Raw genomic sequence first — 20945 nt, forward strand, 5'->3', positions numbered from 1 at the left:
CTAGACCTGATCGATATAATGGTCTCGACGGAGTCTGTTGCGGTCCAAGACTTTTCTATACCGATATGACTGGACAAATATTCATTCTATCTATCCATGGAGACCAAAGCATACACATCAACGCCCGGATTTAGCGTCTGCGAAGGACCTCAACGCCGTGTTTGCATCGCTTGCTCACTATACCAAACAGCCGTGCATGTTCACCCCAATCTATTAGCGATGATGCATCATGGAAACAAGTCCTTATATCCAGCTTCCTCTGATGTCGAGGGAGACTCCACCCTCGTCCTCAAGTTTCATCGTCGGAGGAATTACTGACCAGCAAAAATAGCCATCGGTTTGCTGGTCTTCACCAATTTCATAGCCTCGCTGTCTTGAACTGTCACAGGAGACAAGACCAGTCTTGTTCTCATCAACTTGAACCATTCTCTTGGAATGAGGCTGCAACAGCCCATTCGTGCCGGGTGTTACCAGAGGCACTTGACGCTAATATGACATTCGTTCTTAGGTTGGGACAATACCGACCAAAACCACGACCAGACGCTGTTGAAGGAGCGGTGATCCAGATCCAGAGTGGGATCGAAATTGAAGGAGGGAATGGTGGTGTAGAGTTCGACTGGTCCGTTGAAGATGGACCTGACAACACCAAGATGGTACCATTGGCGCCTACACCATCAATATACATGCCAATTTCGACGGCATTAGCACGATGAACAACCCCTCATCGGTCAACATCGGCTTCATCGACGTTGGTAATGCATGGACCCCATTTATTCGAGTTGGCGACACAAGTTCCTCTATCGGCAATAATCCTCCCTCGGACTGGATGCAACAGAACCGGGACTACTTAGGCCGCCTAAACCTGCAGTAAATGATCATCCCTAGAACTGACGATTCAGGAATGTCCAAAGTCCAATATAGCACCGCATTCTCCCAATGCGGCCGATACGCAAACCCAGGAGCTAGATATCCTAGGCCAAATGAGCGTAGGAACCCATTACTTCGACATCCGTCCTGTCATCTCCAGTGCCAATAATTATCCCGGCCACTACATCGACAACGTCAATGAGTTCACTTCAAGCAACAACGAACACATCGCCTTGTACCTCCCCAACATCAAAAACACCGACGAGGGTTACTCGCCAGTTAACGATGACGAGTGGGCCGGCATCCTGCACCCATTCTGGCCAGACCTGAACTATCTCTGGGCAGTGAACTGCTTCACAATTTGTCGTTTCTCTGGGGCGATGGCGTAATATCAGGGATAGTCGCTATTTGAGGGCGCTGACACTCGGATTTAATAGGTATATAGTGTTTGCTCGTGACAATTATTACCACCTCGGCGGCTAGTAAGTTAAGAGGAAAGGCTTAGGGGTCAGCTCATCGAGCCTCGTCCAAAAAGGGATGCATAGACAAGGCCAGATATTATTTGTCATTGAACTCTATTCCCCTGATTGGCCGAGGGCAACGTCTTCTGACTGCAGGGCGCTTATGAATTTTGCTCAGCCACTCACGACTGTAACGCCCAGCTGAATGGTAAAGGCAAAAATTTCATCTTTTCTCCAGACGACATCAAACGTAGTATATGTTACACTGCCGAAATTTGGCCAGCGACAGCTTCTTAGGAATCGAGCCCAAACGCAATCATTCTTCTCAGGACACATCGCAACACCATTCTCTGCATCGGCCATTGGGTGAATAATTCGATCTTCGAGGAGCACGAGAAATCCTTTCCACAGAAATTGAGGTTGAACCGCCAATAGATCTACCTCTCCATCGACTCACACATCCACCTCCCGAAAGCCTGTGCCAGCTTCGACGGCATACCTAAGAAGCAGAAACCCGACCACAGCCCGAACCCCGTTTCAACCGCCAACATAGAGACCTCCAAGAGACTCTCTCACATCTATCTCCGCTCCCTCAGCCGAAGTCGCAGCCGGTCCAGATCCATCTCTCCGATGTCCACGCCCAACAACAAGGACAAGGTTGTTCTTGTTACCGGCATCGATGACTACATCGCCACTCATATAGGCCTTCAGCTGCTCCAGAAGGGTTACACGGTCAGAGGCACGTCTCACTCGGCGTCCGCCAAAGACCATCTTCTCGCCGAACCATTCAAGGGCTATGATTTGCAGTATCAACATTTCGAAGTCAAGGACATTGTTGTAAAAGGGGCGTTCGACGAAGCTGTCAGGGGCGCCCACGCCATCATCCACACCACCTCCCCTGTCGACTTCACACTCAAGACGGTAGACGAGTTCTTTGGTCGGGCAATCGGCGGAAACTTATCAATTCTCGACTCTGCAAAAGATGTCGCTGGATCTCAACTGACGTCATTTGTGGTGACATCCTCCGCGGCCGCAATAGTGGATGAATGGAGACAACCCCTCGACTACAACTATTCCGAGGTGGACTGGAACGAGACCGGTGAGAAAGTAGCTCGGGAGACTTTCACAGCCCCGGTGGCCTACGGTGCGTCTATGGCGGCCGCCGAGCGAGCACTTTGGAATTGGGTCGAGGAGAACCACTCTCGTTTCGCTGTTGCTGCCATAAATCCCGCCGTCGTCACGGGACCTCCCATCTCATTCCCAGCCTCGCCTGAAAACCTCAATGAGGCACTTCTTCCCGTCTGGCGAATCTACAGCGGAGACAAGGATCTACCGTCTCAGATTGGCGGTGCCGGGTATATTGACGTACGCGATGTGGCACGAATGCACGTTTGGGCCATGGAGCATCCTGAGAAGAGCAATGGCGAGCGCTACCTGCTCTCAAACGGCAAGGCTCCGCCTCAGGCGGCCGCAGATCTGCTCCGCAAGACGTATCCTGAGCGAGACATTGTGGTGGGCCATCCTGGTCGGGGATACACGCCAGATTACTGGTTTGTCAAGGGAGAGAGTAGCATGGTGTCATCCAAGGCATACCAGGCTCTTGGGGTTCAAAGATTCATTAGCTACGACAAATCGATCTTGGATACCGTGGAGGCATTTGAGAGACATTGGCCTGGGCTTGCGAAGAACTTGAAGCAGTAACGAGAAGTGGTAGATCTAGCTATTGCTTAGAAGTACAAACTGTCCATTTTCAGGGAGGTGCGCAAACGGGAAAATGAGTTAAAGTTCCGGTAGACATGAGGTAATGGTATGAACTACGGACGAATATCTCGAAATAGGAACATGGAGGTGTTATTCTCGAATAGCAATTGGAAAGCCAAAGGACAGTAACCGCCCATCAACGTGATACAAGTCCGGATTTCCCACTCGTTGCGACAAAATCGACGCAAACGCACTGGACACACATGCACGCATCGATCGCAATAGTACTCTCATACATCCCATGGTCGAAGCATGCCATGTCAAATGTCCTGGTTAGCCGGGACATCCCTACCCCGGAGAAAAGGTCTTGATGTTTTTTATATTCCGCATCACATCAATGGACGGAGTCCATCACACCATGGCTGCGAAGTGACGAATTTTACGTCTAATGGCGACAACAGGGCTGGATCAGAGAGGGGAAACTCGCACGGCATATAACAGCAAGATCAGAAGCAGGAGCATCACCATCCCTGTCCAACCAAGCATCGCCTTGGATGTCTCCCACTTCATTGATCTCCCTGTTCCTCAGCACGGTCCAGAAAAGCCACATGTAACACCAGAACCCGCCTTTCCCCTGTTGATTTGGAATTTCCATAGCTACATGGTTTCTTCTCCTCTTCGTGTTTCTCCCTCTTGTGCTACCATCCTTTCAAGCCACCTGACAACTTATCGCGATTCGCCAGCCGGATGTGTATGTCATGTCAGTTGCAAGGCGAGCGAGAAGGGAGGGGGACTTGGAAAGCGATGCCAAGGCTCGCGACGAGGTGCTGGGACGAGACGTCGTCATAGGGTCAGGGGCCTGCTAGGGCCTGCGTAGTTCTGGGTCGAAGAAGGATTCCGAGACTGAGTGGAGGGGCCCAGGGGATTTTTGGTGGAGCTTTGGTGCGAAAGCTCTCGCTCGGGCTCTAGTTTAGAGGACACTGAGATGATAAAGAGAAAACTTACGGGCCGAAGGGCATTACACACCTAGGTATCCAGACAGGTATTTGTGATTGTTCAGATGGCTTTTGTGTAGCTGTTTCAATAGCTACAGAATTTCTCACGTGGATCGAGTCTCATGTCTTCGCTTCGAATACAATATTGGGGTACACAAATAGAGCAGATGTCTCTCTGGATCTCGCGTATCTCGGCCTGCGCCTGGAATATGGTTAGCCTGACCAACTAGTAGTTAGTGAGCCTGGAGGTGCGACACTGCAAGCTAGGCCGGTAGTCGGGAAGCAAAGATAACAGAATTGGCGAGGCAAGTAGCTGGCAGAGTTTTATTGGCCACAACAGACATGTCGGCAGCGATCAGTTGGTGCACTGATTGGCGAGGCGTGAGGCTGGTCTCTGGAGTTCTTTTGTTTGTGTGGACATGCCCGCTTGCTGTCCTGCTTCCCCTTCACAATTCCTTCTCTCTATGTCGTCGGCTTCTGATTCCGCCTTGCATTACCCTACATGCCTGTCGAGCCCCTCTGGCCGTTGATTGATGGGCAGGACTTGTGGCTGTAGCTGCCGTCACCAACCCAGTGTACTTGCAGTACCTATACCGTTCGACGCTCCAAACTTATTTGTTCATGGATGGATTGGCAGCTCCAACTCCCCACTTGCGCCGCAACTGCATCCGCATCCCACCAACTGGCCCTGGCACCGTCCATCGACTTGCTACAGAGACACACATTCTAACCGATATCTCGCCCGCATTTCCTCTCCTCTCATCTTCTCAATCAAGCCAATTCCTTTTCAATTCATTTTGTTTAATCTTGTTTTATACTATTTTGTTCCACCTAGATCTTTGTCACGACCTAGAATCCTCTCTCATACCAATCAGTCTCGACGGTCAAGCCAACGCCATCCAAAGTACCACCGATCCGCTCACCACTACGCCCGCCTTTTTTTTTTTTTTTTTTTTTTCCCCTTCCCTCCTCCAGGCCACATCCGTCGTGTCCATGTCGCCTGTCCTTGCCCGCGTCGCATGGAGGTCCAGATCCCTTCCCCGTCCGTTTTCTTAGAGAAATCTCCCGTCATTTCGCCCGGGTCAGCGGTTCCAGCGAAACGACATACCGTCGCAAAACCAAAGGGAAATGCTTCCTCAAAAGTTCTTAGCAGACCCGGCCTGGCCGTTCAGGATGGCGCGGTCACCAAGCCAAAACAGAGCAAGAGTCGAAATGGTATGTCGGTTCCTTGCATATCTCCTTCTAGATTGTCCTTCAGCTCGAGGGGAAGCATACCAAGTGTCCCTACCTTCGGAGCGGGCTTGACTGACTTTGGATCACCTTTGTATCAATAGGTTGCATGACATGCAAGAAGAAACGATTAAAATGTGACGAGACAAAGCCTTCCTGCGTCCAATGCCAGAAGAGAAGTGTCGTGTGCGAGGGATATAAGAAGGACTATAAGTGGAGGACGTTCGAGGAAACCACTTTTACGTCCAAACCGAGCGCGAAAAGGAAACCATTTCGATCCAATTCCTTCTCCCTCAACCACAACAATATCTCTCAACCGCTCGATATTACTGCTGGTGGACGGCCTGTTCATCAGGATGCCGTCGTCGAAGATTCCCAGGCATCAAAAACATGGTCGCCAGGACTTCATTCGGCATTTGCCACAGCTGCCCACGCCTTTCAACGCCAAAGTCATGGTCAAAGCCATAGTCAGAGCTCGTCACTGAGTCCGGATCAGCAAGGAGACCTCAAGTCAGAGAAAACATCATCATCACCACCTCTCCATCTGACACCGGATTCCATATTCATGCCACCATTTAATGCAGAAGGCATCTCTCCTAGCCTGTCATTTGGCGATAACATCGACCCCTACAGCTTGACGACGACGACGACGACGTCTTCTACCAATGATAACAATAGCACTTGCTCGTTCTCGTCTGGATCCCCTCAACTTCTGGACCTCCTCTTACCGGGAACTGATCTGAACCAGCCGCCAGATCCCTCCGAGATCCGACCGGCAATGTCCCCTCACCCGTATCAGCCTGGAACCTTCGATGCCAACATGAATATGGATGAAGACTTTGATGAAGAAATTATCCGATCGGACGCTATTGCTACCTCGACTACGATGCCCACACTTCCTCTCCCCACCCCCGCCTCTCTCCTCGACCGGAACTCTACCCCTCCGACCTGGCATGCTTTCCGCACGTCGTCTCCCACCCCCAGCGAAACATCCACGTCGTCTTCCAAATCGAGCGACATGACTATTCTGGCCCAACCTGCCCTCGACGCCTCCTCACCTGAAATGCTTATGCTTCGGTTCGACAAGCAAACCTGTGGCATTCTGTCTGTCAAGGATGGTCCGACCGAAAACCCCTGGCGTACCTTGATTTGGCCATTGGCGCGGGAATCGCCAGCCTTGTACCACGCGATCTCCTCAATGACAGCCTTTCATGGTGCGCACGAAATTCCCAATCTGCACATGCCAGGCATGGCGCATATGACCAAATCTATCAAACGCCTTGCCTTTGAGATCGAGAATATGCGGCTTGACTCGGCGCTCGCCACGTCACTGGCTCTGGCCTTTAGTGAAGGCTGGGACAGCCATGTGAGTACCGGCGTGCAGCATTTGCGCGGCGCAAAGGTCATGGTCAATAATGCGGTTGTCAAACATCGACGAGACATGCAAATGGGCCGAATGACCACCCAGGATGCCAACAGACTGAAATTTCTCTGTAACACCTTTGTTTACATGGATGTCATCGCCCGATTGACGTCTCTCGAAGAGGCCTTTGACCTGAACTTTGAGGAAATTCTGAGCACCGTGAATGCTCCATTCGGGGATCTGGTTGAAGTCGACCCTTTGATGGGTTGTGCAACGACCTTGTTTCCTCTGATGGGCCGTGTCGCAAATCTCATCCAGCGCGTGCGCAAGACCGAATCAAATTCTCTAACACTGGTGAGCACAGCGATGGAGCTCAAGGAGCAACTAGCACAATGGCAAGCGCCGAGTGCCATGCTCTTTGAACGACCGGAGGACCCCAATTCCGAAGTCCAACACTCGATCCAAACCGCCGAGGCGTATCGCTATGCCACTCTCCTCTACCTACATCAAGCTGTACCTGAAATACCCAGTGATTCGGCACTGACACTAGCGAAGAAAGTGCTCGTCACGCTAGCCTCAGTGCCCCTTTCGTCTCGAGCGACGATTGTCCAAATCTTTCCCCTTTTTGCGGCGAGTTGTGAAATCACAGAACCCGACGATAGGGACTGGGTCGTGCAGCGCTGGGCGGCGATGATCACGAGACTCAAGATTGGAAATGTAAATTCCTGCTGGAATGTTGTGCAAGAGGTGTGGAATCGGCGTGATGCCTACGAGGCCGAGAAAGCCAACAGATTACTGAGACGGTACACGTCACGTGGTGTCCCCGGTGGTAATTTTGTCCCTCCGGTGATTAATATGCCGCCTGGCTTGAAGAGGAAAGCCCACACAGCTGATAACATAACTGAGGAAGAGGTGCTTCTCAATCAGAACCAGGACCCGGGTCAGGGTCAGAATCTGCAAGCGGGGAATTCTATGAATGGTGTTTTATTGGGAGATGAACTTGATGCAGCCGGTCGAGTTCTCAAACGACGGGTCACTGTTGACTCGACGAGTCACGGGATGGCCATGTCTAATATGGGCTCGAGTGCAAGCGGAAGCTATCTAACTTCAATGGCCACGGTCCCTCAACGACGTCTTGGTGGCGACGTCATGTCTCCAGACCAACTTGAACCCGAGTACACGGTGCGAGGAAAATTGCATTGGTTGGGGGTTATGACTGACTGGCACTGGGAAGGTGCGTTCCATTTTACCTTGACATACCCTTTCTCCTCTTGGCGCCCCCCCCCCCCCTTTTTTTTTGGCGTCATATTGGGACACTGTAAGCTCTTTGCTCTGAGAATTTTTACAATGATCTGATGTGTTTGCCTCTACTCGCCTTGCCCACTCCCATCTGAAAGACAATAACTAACATTCACCTGTTGCAGTGTTTCTCGGCTGATCCACGGCCGATCCCGGTCGACGGCATGGGCGCTTGCGGCGCATGCGCCATATACCTCTTGCTCAATAACGACTTTCCTCCAGGACTTGCAGACCGATGTTCTCCTCGATGGTGATGGTGATTGTGGTGAGCATAGTGGTGGTGTCGGGCATCAGCAAGGATGCCCAAGGGGTGATGAGGTGGGAGTTTTGTTGTCTCTTCCGAGATGCCAACCCCACTCGCATCATCACCACTGAGATTTGCCCCCCCATGCTCCCTCCTCACACTCGCGAGATCCATCCAGCAGAACTCAGGTGACTTTTCCCTCTCATTGCCACTGCCACTATCATCACTCTCTCCGCGATGAAGTGACATTCCCTTGACCCCTTGATCGCGACGCAACTGTGATTCCTCCACACTCGCAAGGAAACTTCGCATTCGCGCGGTGTATTCGTCCAATTCGGCGCTCTGCGTTATTCGTGCCATCGGCGTGGGTTTCATGGCGACTGCACTTGGCGGGTTAACGTTGCCGTTCAGACTCTGGTTTTTAATCCGATTGCTCGTAGATGCGGGATCGGTCGTGGCCACCATGGTTGCTGCTTTCGTTTTCGTTGTTTCTTATGATGACTTTGTCCTGTCCCAGTTCGTCGAATTTGTGTTGTCAAGGGGGCGGGGTGGTGTGAATTGTGTCAATGACGATGTGTTCATATATTTATGCTTACGATTGGTAAGAGGGTGGCCAAGGCGTCTCGGAATTTCAAGGATTGTCTTGCTTCTGTCGCGTTCGTCTTTCACTGCGTTGTTCAGCGATACGAGCAAGGCGTCCTAGGTTTTATGTTCGGCCTGTTTGTCTCGGGGTTGCCTGGATATGGGACCGGTGTGCTCTCGTTGTCGGCGTCGAAGGAGGAAGTACGAGCACAAGTCGGGGTTTACTGGTATCAAGGGGAACTTAAGAATGAGACGTTTGACACTGTCACTTGGTTGCCTTTGTCGTTGGAATAGAGGCGTGACGGGCACAAGGTCGTGGCGATGTCAGGATTTAGGATCACACGCAACAGTACTTTAAGTCCCTGGGTCCATCATGTGTCGGAGCGACTTGATGATAAACGATACGTCATTCACCTCCGGAGTATTCGAGTATCAGAGTCGGCGTTTTCTTGGTTCCTGACTTGCTGTTTCGAGTGGCGGTTTTCGTACTCTTCACATTTGGATGTCGATCCAACGCGATGACGATCACAAGGCCACAAGGACTGGCGATGACAATGTCACTGTGTAGCTAGCGAGATAGGCAGCGGAATGCGTGCTAAGCTACAAAGACCCGGCGACCGAGCATCAAAAGGTTGCGCTTGTGAGTATGTGAGAGAGATTATGCAGGGAATGCAACGGTTCAGGGAGAAATCTCAATTGCGCTTTTTGCAGCGTCGATATCTGCCTCTCTCGTCGTATTTCGTCCAGTAATTGTGGGTTATAATTTTCCTTGATCACGACCAAAGAAAAATGAAAAAATTTTCGATCGGAGGGAGTTGAATGTGGGAATTCGATCGCGACACAACAATTGGTCGAGTGGGTAGGATGGAGAATAGGAAGAAAGTTGCAATCTCGTCCAGAAAACCGACTTGGATTTCTGTGTCATGCCATCGTAGATTTTTTTGGGTGTGATTTCTTCGGTACAGAAGAGGAGGGAGAGAAAGAGAATAGCCTGAGGAAAGAAAATTGAGTCTCCTTGTGACTTCTGGTGTAGCAAATATGCATGTATTATAATATGGAGGAGGTCGAAAAAGGTACGTAGGCAAAGCAGAGCCGGTCCAGACGGAGCAATCGTCTTGTCTTCATGGGTAATTGAATGCGTTCGCACTCTAAAAAAAAAAAAAAAAAAAAAAGGCAGTCTAAGCCGCCTTTAGCAGGGCCGGACATTGATCGTGAGAGGCCAAAAAGCAGAGAATTTCATCATGCGACAGGCGTCTTCCCAGAGGCTTTTGGCCTCACTGGGTGGACAGACCGACGTGATTCCAAACGTTTGCAACCCCCCATTAAGGGCTCGGCGTAGGTCAAGTGGGAGGATGGACTTGGAAATCTCTTGAGAAAATCATTGGCCAGTTAGTGTTCAGCCACTTCCGTGTATGAGCTGTGCCTCCGATAGGACTGCGTGTTACATGAAAGATGTATCTTGTGTCTGCCAGGCCACACAAGGATACGGCGGTTCCAAAATTTTGGAGGGGGGGAGGGGACCAATTGGATCAGGTGTGGAGAATGATGTTGTCGGTTGCAGAAAGCATTGACGTTGGCGTGCAAAAAGGAAACTGTGGAGAACGGGATTTCGGTGGTAGAGAAGGGATTTCTTTGCATTTAAATGCAGCTTTCTCCTTGTTTCTTCTAAACGGTATAAGATTAGAGCAAAGTCAAACAATCACTTGAGGAGGATTCATGGGTTTGTCTTCGGTGGGGTCCGATGGGTCAAACGTCTTTCTGCCGTCTTTGGGGTGATGTTTTGTTGATCTTGTTGGTAATAAGCTATATCTGCTATTCAGTAATAGCATGTGTCTCAACCAGAGTTCTCCCCCCTATGGGTCTCTGTTGAGGTAAATGTCCTTGGAGACAGCGCGGTGCGTTCTTTGGGGAGTCGAGTCAGCAGGACCGGGCTTGATTGGCCACACCGGGGACATCCCATTGATTCGTTCATATCCAGCCTGTGGGAGTTGTCACGACTTAGTTGGAAGATCCTCAGTTCGCACCAAATCCCTGCCTGAAAAAGGCAAGGTGTGCGGTGGTTGAAGTGGTTTATGTAAGTGGTTGTTGGATTCCGTAGCAGGTAAATGAGGTTCAGTGGTGAAAAAAGACTTGCCGAGAATTGCCGAAGGGAAATGATTCCTCGATTGAGTTTCGCGCCATATCAACTGACCGGGTCGAGACAAGGCTTTCTCCGCCAAACAGAAAGATAGTTGAACGGACGAATGAGATGATGGCCATAGGAGAGGGAAGAAGATGGAATGAGAAGATAGGAAGCTGTAAAAGAAATCGAATATTAGCGAAGAGAAAGCTGGGGATAAAGTGAGGTGAAACTGCGCCTGCCCCATGACTCGGATGTTCGGACCTGCTGCTGCTTGGCATGAGTCAGGAATCACAAAGACCTTGTTGAAATATACCAAGGCACGTACGTCCATATGCAAGTAAGCTGGAAAGATTAGAAGGATGTACGGACGGAACCTGGTTCGCGTTGAGTCTCTCAGCACACTGATTAGAGCCCAAGAACGAGCAACACCTGGCTTTGGCCGAACGTTGGAAAACACAACAAACATGCCAAGTATCAATTCTTATCTCTTATCGAGGATGGGCCTCGCGGTGGGATTCCCTCTTCTTCGCCTTAACCCTCTCAGGCATAATCTTCCCCTGCTTTCGCATCTCAGAACTCTCACCCGTTGGAGCGCGCCGCTCATTGGTATCTGACGCCCAGTGCGGAACCTTTTACACGCTGACGCGAGTCTTTTCCTTGTCTGTCGCCTGGAGCGCGTTGTTGTCGGGGTCATTGCATGATTGCCAAAGCTGACGGGCAACCCTCAACACGGCATAGATACCAAACCATTAGGTAGGCAGAACGAGAAAAAATTCAACAAGTATATCTTTGCGACTTTTGGCACCTGTTCCTGCATTACTCTACTGTCTGCAGCTTTTCTTTTCCCAACTCGTTCGCATTTCCTTCCACCCTGTCGGAAAAATCGTGCAATCACGTCTCGACGACTTATCGCGATTTGTTCTTTGAAACAACACGCCCTTGAATAGGATCCCTCTCGGTTGAAAGGACATCCCACAAACATATACTAAAAGGTGAGAGCAATTTCGGTTTGGTCGCAAAGAGCATTGCACTTTTGTTGGAATTTCCGGTGCTCCCTCCCGACCTCGACTCTCCCATCGGTGACAATCATATACACACCGGCTTTCTGCCCAATTAACATGGGTATTTCTCTCAGTAAATTCACGTCCAAGCGCAAATCTTCAACACCAGCACCTGAAAAAATGGGCTCGACACCAGCATTCACCCACTTCTCCAAAGTCCAATCGGAATTCAAGCCTCCTTTGATCGCCAATGAGAACGCCTACCTCGGCGACATCGCCAGCAGCGATAAGATCGATCCGGAGAAGCCCATCAGCTGTGGCATTTACAGACTCGAGAAGGGCACTCCCCTCGTTTATACCTATACCTACCATGAGATGAAGATCATTTTGGAGGGCGAATTCGACATCAGCGACGAGACCGGCCAATCTGTTCACGTAAGTTCTGCGCCTTTTAGTTGTCGATCCGGAGCCAAGTTGGAGTCCGGGTCCGGGGTTTGGCAGAGAGCGTAGTTCTCTTACAGGTCCTGTGGCTGACTCGCCCGTTTTGGCAGGCTGTCGCCGGTGATGTTTTCTATTTCCCCAAGGGCAGTGTCATTACCTTCAAGACCAACACCTATGGATTGGCTTTCTACACTGGACAGCGCAAGGAGGGTGCCGCGTAAATCAGTATGGAAGCTAAAAAAGAAAGTTGTTCGGGGAATTTTGAAATAGCTTTCTAAATCGAAAGGCCGATTTGAAACCCCATGCCAGTGGGGCACCGAGCAATCTTATGCTCTCTTCGCTCTTATTCTCCGATTCCATGTTCTGGTCACCGCCAAACATATTAACAAGGCCAGCAAAATGAAAATGGTGATTGGTATCCAGGTTCGGTTTCGTCTCCGTGGACCTATCTCTAGTCAAAGGGACCCGGTAGGTGGTAAGCATCGTTTAATGAATTCCTCTAGATCGTCGATTTCTTGCATGTCCGCAGAGTGCCGAAGATTCCTGTTATGCGCATCAGCGGAGACACTTGATGAACAGGTCCCTCGTTGCGTCGACCACTCACCTGTACGTCTTGAATTCTACCCTGTAACCTAGCTCATTCTTCAAGAATTCTGCCGTCTGTTGTCCCCACTGATACTTGACGACCTCGTCTGCATCACCGTGGCCCATGAAGAACGGTGTATCTTTATTCGCATCCTGGGCCTCTTTCGCTAGGTCTTTGATCTTGTCCCCCATCAGCAGATAACAGCTGAGCCCGAACACACCCCCCAGTTTATACGGCGTGGTAACACCGGTGAAAATAGACATGGCGCCGCCCTGGGAGAAGCCACCAAGGATGATGCGGTTGGAGGGAATTCCGGAGTCGATCTCATCGGTAATGAGTTTGCTGAAGGTGGTTCGGCTGCGAAGGATGCCGGGTTCATCGTGTGCTTGTTTCAGGGCTGAGAAATCGGCCTGTCGCGAGAGTGATATCTGGTCAGCAGGTGTGGGAGACGGTATGCAACCGACTTCATGAGCGCTTGGGTTTGCAAACATCTTCACGGCGTCTTACGATGTCGTACCAACCGGGCATGCTCATTCCCAAGTTCTAGTTCATATGTAAGAATACATATTTCACGGGGCAAGTCCCTTACATACCACAGTGATAGGGATGTTGGGGGCATTGGGAAAGACGAACTTGACGTCTTCAAACTTTCCACGTCGCCGCCAGCTCTCAGCGAGAGACACCCTGGGTCGGTGAGTGTGTCTGATTCCCAGATAGCGCTCGATGCCTTTCGGACTCACCATCCTGCACCACTGTATTCCTCAAGTTAGTCAAACCTACAAACTGTACGGACGGGCTTTGGTGCCGACCTGTCGCCCAACCCGTGCGCCATAATGATTGTTGCCGTCTGCTTCTTAAGCGCAGGCACAATCAACGCTTGCTTTCCCGCCATCTTCACCTTCCGCAAAAACGAGAAGAGGTCAGAAACAGAAGAGCAAGTTGGTGGTCGAGATGGCTTGAATCAATCTGTGGAGGGTTGAAGAATGCGGGCAAAAGATCCCCGGTAGGAGATCTTTGCTCCCGGCCCGAGGTTTTCCCAAAAATGTTAGGGAGTTGCGCCAAGACTTGCACACTGCCCGGTGCAAGTACAAATCAAAGTCGACTTAAACGGTTCATTTGGTATTCCGCCAGCTCAACCTGCCCAAACATCCCATATCATCTAGGAAGGAAGAGTCACTTCGGCTTGACTTTTCCTGAGCCTTTCCCTTTGGGGATTTTTCTTTTTTTGAGGGTGTCACGTCGTGCCAAGTCCCAAATAGCAGGCTCGGACGTCCGAAAGGCCTCAACTTGTCACCCACTACAACAGGACATATTTCCCAGCCTCGCATTCTGAGCCAAAGCGCTCAGAAGAGAATTCCTCGCCAACATGGATCAGGAGAAGCTCAAGCGCATGCAGGCGCAGGTGCGAATTGGTATGTTCTGTTCGAGCTCGAAATTCCATCATCATTTGTGCGGAAGACCGCGAAACGACTAACTTCAAGGGTAGGGTATGTGATTTTCCTTGTCTCTTCATGCCGATGACCGCTCTCTTAGAATCATCTCATCTAGCTTGTCCACGAGGAGGGATACTCACTGTTGGTTTTTTTATCCAGAGGCAAAGGCACACCGCGAAGAAAGACCAAGAAGGTTCACAAATCCTCCGGCACCGACGACAAGAAACTGCAGACTTCACTGAAAAAGCTGAATGTACAGCCCATCCAGGCGATCGAGGAGGTGAACATGTTCAAGGAAGATGGAAATGTGATACATTTTGCTGCACCAAAGGGTACGTAAACTAACTGCACACCTGGAATCAGAGGTCCAAAGAACGAAGGACGAGAAAACAAGAACCCTCAAGAAGGAAAGACAGGGCGTCGAATACTAACAAAATGCTCCAAATAGTCCACGCATCTGTCCCCTCCAATACGTTTGCCATCTACGGCAACGGCGAGGACAAGGAATTGACAGAACTGGTACCGGGAATCCTGAACCAGCTGGGCCCGGACTCGCTGGCGTCGTTACGCCGTCTCGCTGAGTCATATCAGAGCTTGCAAAAGAAAGAAGGCGGAGAGAAGAAAGAAGGTGACGACGACGATGACGAGATACCAGATCTTGTCGAGGGTGAGAACTTTGAGGGCAAAGTCGAGTAAACGCGGAAGTTTATGGTCCCGGGACCACAGTGATTCATAGAAGGCTCAGGCTCTTTCCAAGAGTGAGCTCTTCTTTACCATGAATGTCGCAATGGCAAACCACCTCAATCTCGATCTCTCTGTCTCTTCTCAGCTGCATGGCCAATACTCCTAGTTTTCAATGCAAAAAGGAAACGGAATTGTCATGAAAAATTGGGTCACAATGCAAAAATTCCTGTTCATGGAAAAGTAAAATAGGAACACACCAAAGGGAAAAAGCATCAAAATGGGAAGCCTTTGAACCTCGTCTTGTGAGTTTTTGTACAGTTCAGGCGAGACATCCGGCCCTTGTTTTCACTTGAGACTACCGGTACCAGTCACCCTCTCAGACCCCGAGTCCTTTTTTTCCCGGGATACCTTTTATAGGTACGTATTGTACCCAAACCTTCAACGCCATCGCTATTCGTAGAGAGACACCTTGCGTGTATGCCAGAAAACGCATCATCCATGCACAGTTTTCTTCACCTTCCCTCGTTTGATGCAGTTGAAAGAAATACTATCAATTCACCAGTTGCACAACGACCCAGAAACAGACCAAACGAAACCATTCGTCTGATCAATCATCCTTGAGACCACAGAAATCCGTGCCTAGCCAATAATCGAGGGAGTGCCAAAGAGACCAATACCAGCCATTAGCCGGATCCCACGACCCGTCTTCCTTGAGCAAGGGTCCCTCTCCGATAATATCCCCAGTAGTTCCTCCTCCTTGCTTGTTGTTGCCGCCGCCAATAAACCACGTCACGATCGGTATGCTTCTAAGAACGCGTTCGGCAAAGGTCGGTTGTGGTGGCAGAGCTTCGGAAATCGGACGAAGAATCGCTTTTTTGACCTTAATATGCGTCATGTACTCGGAGTCCAAGTCCAGATTTGATTCCGTCGTTTGGCTGTGAAGGGGAGGAACAGACCGAGATCGTAGACCGGATGTTCCTATTGTGATTGAGGGCGAGGCGGGAGGCGCAACAGCATCTGTCGCCGTGGCGGACGAGGCGGTAGTAGATCCAATGGATAGCTCGTCTTCAGGATTCGTCGGCTGGCCGTATTGAACGTCTGGCACCGTCTGAGATCGAGGGAGAGTTTGCAAGGCTCGTTCAAAACCTGCAATGGTCGAGTCTTTTCCTGTCGGCATTCTCGCAGACTGCGAGGGACCTAGTGTTCTAGCCTTTCGACCGACGTCTGGCGGTATGAGGTCTGACCTGTCTGAATCCAGAGGTCCCCTCGGTATCGCGACGTCTGCTGCAGGTCCTTTCCCCTGCCACATCTCACAATGTACCATGCATCCGTCGATGTCGATGGGGCTGTAAAAACATGCCCTTTCCGCAGCTTGGTATGAATCGAACGTGACCTTGATCCAGTGTTGTCCTCCCTTATAAACCCTACTTTTCCTCATTGCTTCCCGGCTCAAATTTTGACGCACCACGACAGAGGAGTTTGCAAAGCCGAGCGGAGAGTTTGATGCCAGGAAGAGATTGGGATCTTCCCTTGGATAGTCCTCGCATATAATGCCGGGATGGGCTATCTTTTCAAATTTCGACAGGACTTTCCACTCCGATGCTTTGCCCGCGTACCCGTAGAGGAGACATTCCGTCGGGACAGCTTCTGGTTCAATTGATCGTGCTGCGTCGCCGGAGCCAGCAGAAGACGTCAGAGAACTCTTAGTTCTTTCCTCCTCTTTCGCCTGCTCCTTTGCATATAATCGACCGAAGTCGGCCACGGCGGTATTCTCCTTCTGCCGTACAGGCGTAGTGCCGGTTCTTGCACGTGGAGTTCGCGAGCCTGTTACTCGTAGACTTCGATTACGGCCAAACGGTCCACTCTCTTCCGGTTGTCGAGCATTTCTGGCAGAACTGAGCAGGTCAGAATCATCCGAATAAGAACTGCTGGGAGATTTCATGGCTCACTCTGTGTAGCGATACCCCCAGGGAAGGGTATCACCTTTGGGGTCTCTTGCACGTTCTTCAGGAAGCACTGAATGAATCTCCATGATGCGGTTTGGCCCAAAACTTCTTTGTGTTGGCGAGGATTGTTCAGCGAAAGGGTATTCATGCAGTCCAGCACAAACGCGCAGTTGGAAACATGCAAAAGTATAGTCGAGACGATTTGGTAGCAGCGAAACCCAAAAAGACTTTTTGAGGCAATTGTTTGCGACGCGTCTTACCTGAAAAGACATGGTCACGTGGCCCCTCAAAGTCCTCACCCGACTTTCTCAGAAACGACAATACATAGTAAAGGATCAAGTTTCAACAAATGACTACCTCAGGCCTTTCCTCCCCCGACCCCCCGGGTAATTACTTCCATAGTCGACAACTTCTTGCTGGCCTTCATATCACGTGCTACGTTGAGGTATGTCATGTCACAAGGCTGGGGGGCTTCCCTGCCATCCCATGCCCTCTTACCATAGCCCAACCTTCTCTACATTCTCTGTGCTCTTCTATTCCTGCTTTTCAAGCTGTGCTTTGAGATGGTTCATCTTAGTCTCATGTACCTTCTCAACATCCATTCCCATAGCATTCATCCAAGCAGGATCAATATTCTCAACATTCAGATATGGCGAGACATCTTCTTTGTTCACCAGTGCTTGAACAGTTCCCATGCCCAAGAATGCCCACATGTTTTGTTTGGCTGGTCCAAGATATTCGATCTCGAAATCTTCGTACCTGGGGGTCCTGATTGCTTCTATGTAGTGGAGAGACGAGCCAGGCCAAACAGCATTGACACGGCCAGTTTCGTTATTCTTGTACCTTCACCACGACAGTTAGCTCCCTGCTTTCAGACATATAAGATTCTAGCATGTAAAGGCGTTCGGGTTCAGATCCAAGTAGAACACAAAGGGATTCACTCACCAGGACCGACACTCTTCAACCCATACCGTGTGTCTTATCCACTCTTGGCAATGTTCGTTGAATGCGTCAGTCACATCTTGCCTCGGGGCGATGCTGCAGATATACTCGCTCTGAAGTTTCTTGATCATTTGCATGGCGTAATACGAGACTTGCACGAGAGGCCCCATGACACTGCCGTTCTCCACAGGCCAATTCGGACCGATGAAAGTGAGAAAATTAGGGAACTCCGGGATTGCAAGGCCTAGATACCCTTCAGGGCAAATCTTCCATTTATCGGCCAGGTCGACTCCATTTTGGCCGATAATTGGGAAGCGGGGACGATAGGAGACGTCGAAACCTGTTGCGCACACAATTGTATCAACCTCACGGTGGATTCCATCGGCCCCAATCACTCCAGTTTCGTCGATCTTCTCCACGGGGGTAAAGTGGACGTCCACATTGGGCTTCTGAATGGCTCTGGAAAAACATCAGTATAGGTCCCTCGAAACCATATGTGTATAAACACCGCGCAAATGGATACAAGAGGGTGTACCCACTCCATATATGGATCTCCTGGTGTGACTCTTCGGCAACCAATACCGAATGTCGGAGTGAAGCCTTTGAGCAATCTCTCATCCTTGATAACCTCAGCCGTGCGAGCCTTTAAGGCAACCTGCCCTTCAGACTGTGCCTTCGCATTCTTGTAAAACATACCCCACAATCCATTGACTTGGTCTTCGATGGATTTGGCATGCTCCACGATCTTGTAGGGATCGCGGAATTCCTGTTTTTGCTCAGGAGTATATTCGTGATTCGCGCCGAAGTTGTTGGCAATTTGGACGAACCAAACACCTAGACAAGAAAAAAATAAAAAATAAGAACATGAGTGTGTATTATCGTTGTCATAACACGGGAGAAGGTGGTGGATGAGGCCGTGGAGCGGGAAAAATACACACCTGTTCGGACGAAAATGTCGATATGCTTTGCATGGGGTTGCATCGTCGGGACTGTCTGAATACTGGAGGCCTTCATGATAACTTGCAGTTAGAACAGTCCCTCAGATAGCGGCTCATTCGGTTCACATACTCCAGACCCAATAACTGCCACACGATCTTTCTTCCATTCCTCAGCTTGATAGTCTTGGGGCCAACATGCGGTGTGCATCATCCTTCCTTTGAATTTCTCCATGCCCTCAATATTAGGCCACTTGAAGTTATTCAGAATTCCTGTACCGTGAAGGAGCATATGGCAGCGATCTTCAAAGATACGAGTACTGCCACTTTGGGGGTCAGTCTGCTTCAGCTTCACGAGCCATTCTCCGGTTTGTTGTTGCCAGTAGCATCCGATAACCTACAAAGTCCATCCATTGTTGGTTACGTGCGCCATAAGAACAGGGGAAATCGAAAAGAGGAGCCATACCTCGGTGTTAAAAGTCATATACTCCCTCAATCCCCATACTTCGCACACTTTATCCAAGTACTTCCAGATATCAGGCGAGTATGAGAAGAAACGGGGCCAGTCCGGCTGCGGAGCGATATTGTTAGATTGAGCCCTTCTTGTGAATTGTGTCGATTGCAAGCAAAATAAACTTACATTCAATGCAAAGGGATAAGTATAGGCATGGCTGGGAATGTCGCAGGCACAACCTAATGGATGTTGTCAGTAATCGGAGACGTGCAAGGTCAGAATTAGGACCAAGTATATCATCTGCTAAGAACAGAGTAGGCCATCTCAAGACTTGAAGACGGAATGATCTCCATAGTCTTTGGATTCACAGCGATCTGGGGTTCCCCTCGACACATTGACTTCTGAACTGGAATCTGGACATACCAGGATACCTATTCTCCAACCAAGTGCCACCAATGTCTGGATTCTTTTCGTAAATCACATGTTCAACATTTTGCAGAAACTTTTGAATGTGGTAGGCATTCATAATCTGGGGGAAAATCATCAGATTCAGACAAAATATGGCAGCCTTCGAAGGGCAAAAAGGATGTGTAAGGAGGCTCTCGACTGAATGGGACGTATCCCAATTTTATGGAGAACTCACCCCCGTGACGCCAGCGCCAATAGACAACACTCTGATTTTTCTTGTGTATGGTCCGTGCAGAACAATATCTGTGCAGGCCTATCAGTAAAACAGGCATTCAAAAGCTTAGACAACGAAGATGGTGTGAGGGTGAACGGCCTCTTTGAAGGTCCGAAGACAAGTAGAGGTTGATGAGCATCCCCGGGCTAACTATTGTCCTCCAGTCGAGCACAACAATAACAGCAGTGTCTGACGTTCAAGATCCAACTTCGGTCTCCATCATGTCAGACGGTTGTACCATGTTGCTCGACACAGGTTGGATAGCCCATAGAACCTTGAAGCTTTTACCTCCATCTCATTCTCTGACATCGGTACAAGAAAAGACAGAGGACAGACTCACCGGGAATTTCATATTCTTTGCGAGGAACCCCATTGTTCGCATACCCATCGGTTGACCAATCGGCCATCATGTTAATGTCTGGAGCCATTATTACAAGAACAGCGAAGAGTATCAGACGAAGAGAATCAGTCGCTTCGGTGGGCGAAGGCGAAGACGGTCGACTTGCGATTTGAGTTTATTTACAGTATCGATCAGCTCCGAATAGCCACGAAGACAAATGGTTTCCACAAAAGGGTATTGACGCAAGACTTGAGCCAGAGGATGTTGTTAGCAGCAGTGGGCTCATGTGAGACTCACGAGTCTATAAATGTCCCATTGAAGAGCGTATGTACCGCCATAAATTCTCCCACCCTGCCGGTTTTGCCCAGACATTTCTCGGACCGATGTAATCAAGACAATGAAGAATTTGGCAAGCCAATAGTCGATCGTGCCAACTTGAATACGAATCACAGAAGTAGGGCCATTGGTACACTAGAATGGACGAAACTTTGCAGTCGAGGAGTGGGGTTGCGGGGGATGCAATGGTGACGCCCTCGGTTGACAGCGGGTGATGTTATAGTTTTTGGATATCATCCGAGGCTATTGTGTGAGCTGACAGGGACATGTCGAGTGAGCGCATTGTGTAGAATAAAGTCCT

At 49.9% G+C, this 20945-nt stretch overlaps 9 protein-coding genes across 9 annotated transcripts; 5 read left to right on the plus strand and 4 right to left on the minus strand.

Moving 5' to 3' along the window:
• Positions 1 to 980: 980 nt before the first annotated feature.
• On the plus strand, positions 981 to 1256 carry Z518_01376 (uncharacterized protein; the record flags this gene model as incomplete). The annotated part of the gene is made up of 1 exon (XM_013421976.1): positions 981 to 1256. The coding sequence occupies one exon, from the start codon at positions 981 to 983 to the stop codon at positions 1254 to 1256; it is 276 nt and encodes a 91-aa protein (XP_013277430.1).
• Positions 1257 to 1958: 702 nt separating this feature from the next.
• On the plus strand, positions 1959 to 3029 carry Z518_01377 (uncharacterized protein; the record flags this gene model as incomplete). Its single annotated transcript, XM_013421977.1, has 1 exon — positions 1959 to 3029. The coding sequence occupies one exon, from the start codon at positions 1959 to 1961 to the stop codon at positions 3027 to 3029; it is 1071 nt and encodes a 356-aa protein (XP_013277431.1).
• A 2014-nt stretch (positions 3030 to 5043) lies between these two features.
• Z518_01378 (uncharacterized protein) lies at positions 5044 to 8011 on the plus strand (the record flags this gene model as incomplete). Its single annotated transcript, XM_013421978.1, has 3 exons — positions 5044 to 5239; positions 5359 to 7851; positions 7941 to 8011. The coding sequence occupies 3 exons, from the start codon at positions 5044 to 5046 to the stop codon at positions 8009 to 8011; spliced, it is 2760 nt and encodes a 919-aa protein (XP_013277432.1).
• A 17-nt stretch (positions 8012 to 8028) lies between these two features.
• Z518_01379 (uncharacterized protein) lies at positions 8029 to 8625 on the minus strand (the record flags this gene model as incomplete). Its single annotated transcript, XM_013421979.1, has 1 exon — positions 8029 to 8625. One exon carries the CDS (start codon positions 8623 to 8625, stop codon positions 8029 to 8031), a length of 597 nt encoding a protein of 198 aa, XP_013277433.1.
• A 3357-nt stretch (positions 8626 to 11982) lies between these two features.
• On the plus strand, positions 11983 to 12527 carry Z518_01380 (uncharacterized protein; the record flags this gene model as incomplete). Its single annotated transcript, XM_013421980.1, has 2 exons — positions 11983 to 12300; positions 12417 to 12527. The coding sequence occupies 2 exons, from the start codon at positions 11983 to 11985 to the stop codon at positions 12525 to 12527; spliced, it is 429 nt and encodes a 142-aa protein (XP_013277434.1).
• Positions 12528 to 12761: 234 nt separating this feature from the next.
• Z518_01381 (uncharacterized protein) lies at positions 12762 to 13784 on the minus strand (the record flags this gene model as incomplete). Its single annotated transcript, XM_013421981.1, has 6 exons — positions 12762 to 12849; positions 12911 to 13320; positions 13400 to 13435; positions 13486 to 13576; positions 13633 to 13644; positions 13702 to 13784. 6 exons carry the CDS (start codon positions 13782 to 13784, stop codon positions 12762 to 12764), a joined length of 720 nt encoding a protein of 239 aa, XP_013277435.1.
• Positions 13785 to 14258: 474 nt separating this feature from the next.
• On the plus strand, positions 14259 to 15021 carry Z518_01382 (nascent polypeptide-associated complex subunit beta; the record flags this gene model as incomplete). Its single annotated transcript, XM_013421982.1, has 4 exons — positions 14259 to 14304; positions 14351 to 14379; positions 14441 to 14657; positions 14774 to 15021. The coding sequence occupies 4 exons, from the start codon at positions 14259 to 14261 to the stop codon at positions 15019 to 15021; spliced, it is 540 nt and encodes a 179-aa protein (XP_013277436.1).
• A 595-nt stretch (positions 15022 to 15616) lies between these two features.
• Z518_01383 (uncharacterized protein) lies at positions 15617 to 17041 on the minus strand (the record flags this gene model as incomplete). Its single annotated transcript, XM_013421983.1, has 2 exons — positions 15617 to 16904; positions 16959 to 17041. The coding sequence occupies 2 exons, from the start codon at positions 17039 to 17041 to the stop codon at positions 15617 to 15619; spliced, it is 1371 nt and encodes a 456-aa protein (XP_013277437.1).
• Positions 17042 to 17488: 447 nt separating this feature from the next.
• Z518_01384 (uncharacterized protein) lies at positions 17489 to 20396 on the minus strand (the record flags this gene model as incomplete). Its single annotated transcript, XM_013421984.1, has 10 exons — positions 17489 to 17798; positions 17901 to 18356; positions 18437 to 18731; positions 18836 to 18905; positions 18966 to 19229; positions 19299 to 19403; positions 19473 to 19525; positions 19710 to 19815; positions 19930 to 19997; positions 20309 to 20396. The coding sequence occupies 10 exons, from the start codon at positions 20394 to 20396 to the stop codon at positions 17489 to 17491; spliced, it is 1815 nt and encodes a 604-aa protein (XP_013277438.1).
• Between the last annotated feature and the right edge of the window lie 549 nt (positions 20397 to 20945).

Source organism: Rhinocladiella mackenziei (assembly GCF_000835555.1).
Source record: "Rhinocladiella mackenziei CBS 650.93 unplaced genomic scaffold supercont1.1, whole genome shotgun sequence".
NCBI classification, from domain to species: Eukaryota; Fungi; Ascomycota; class Eurotiomycetes; order Chaetothyriales; family Herpotrichiellaceae; genus Rhinocladiella; species Rhinocladiella mackenziei.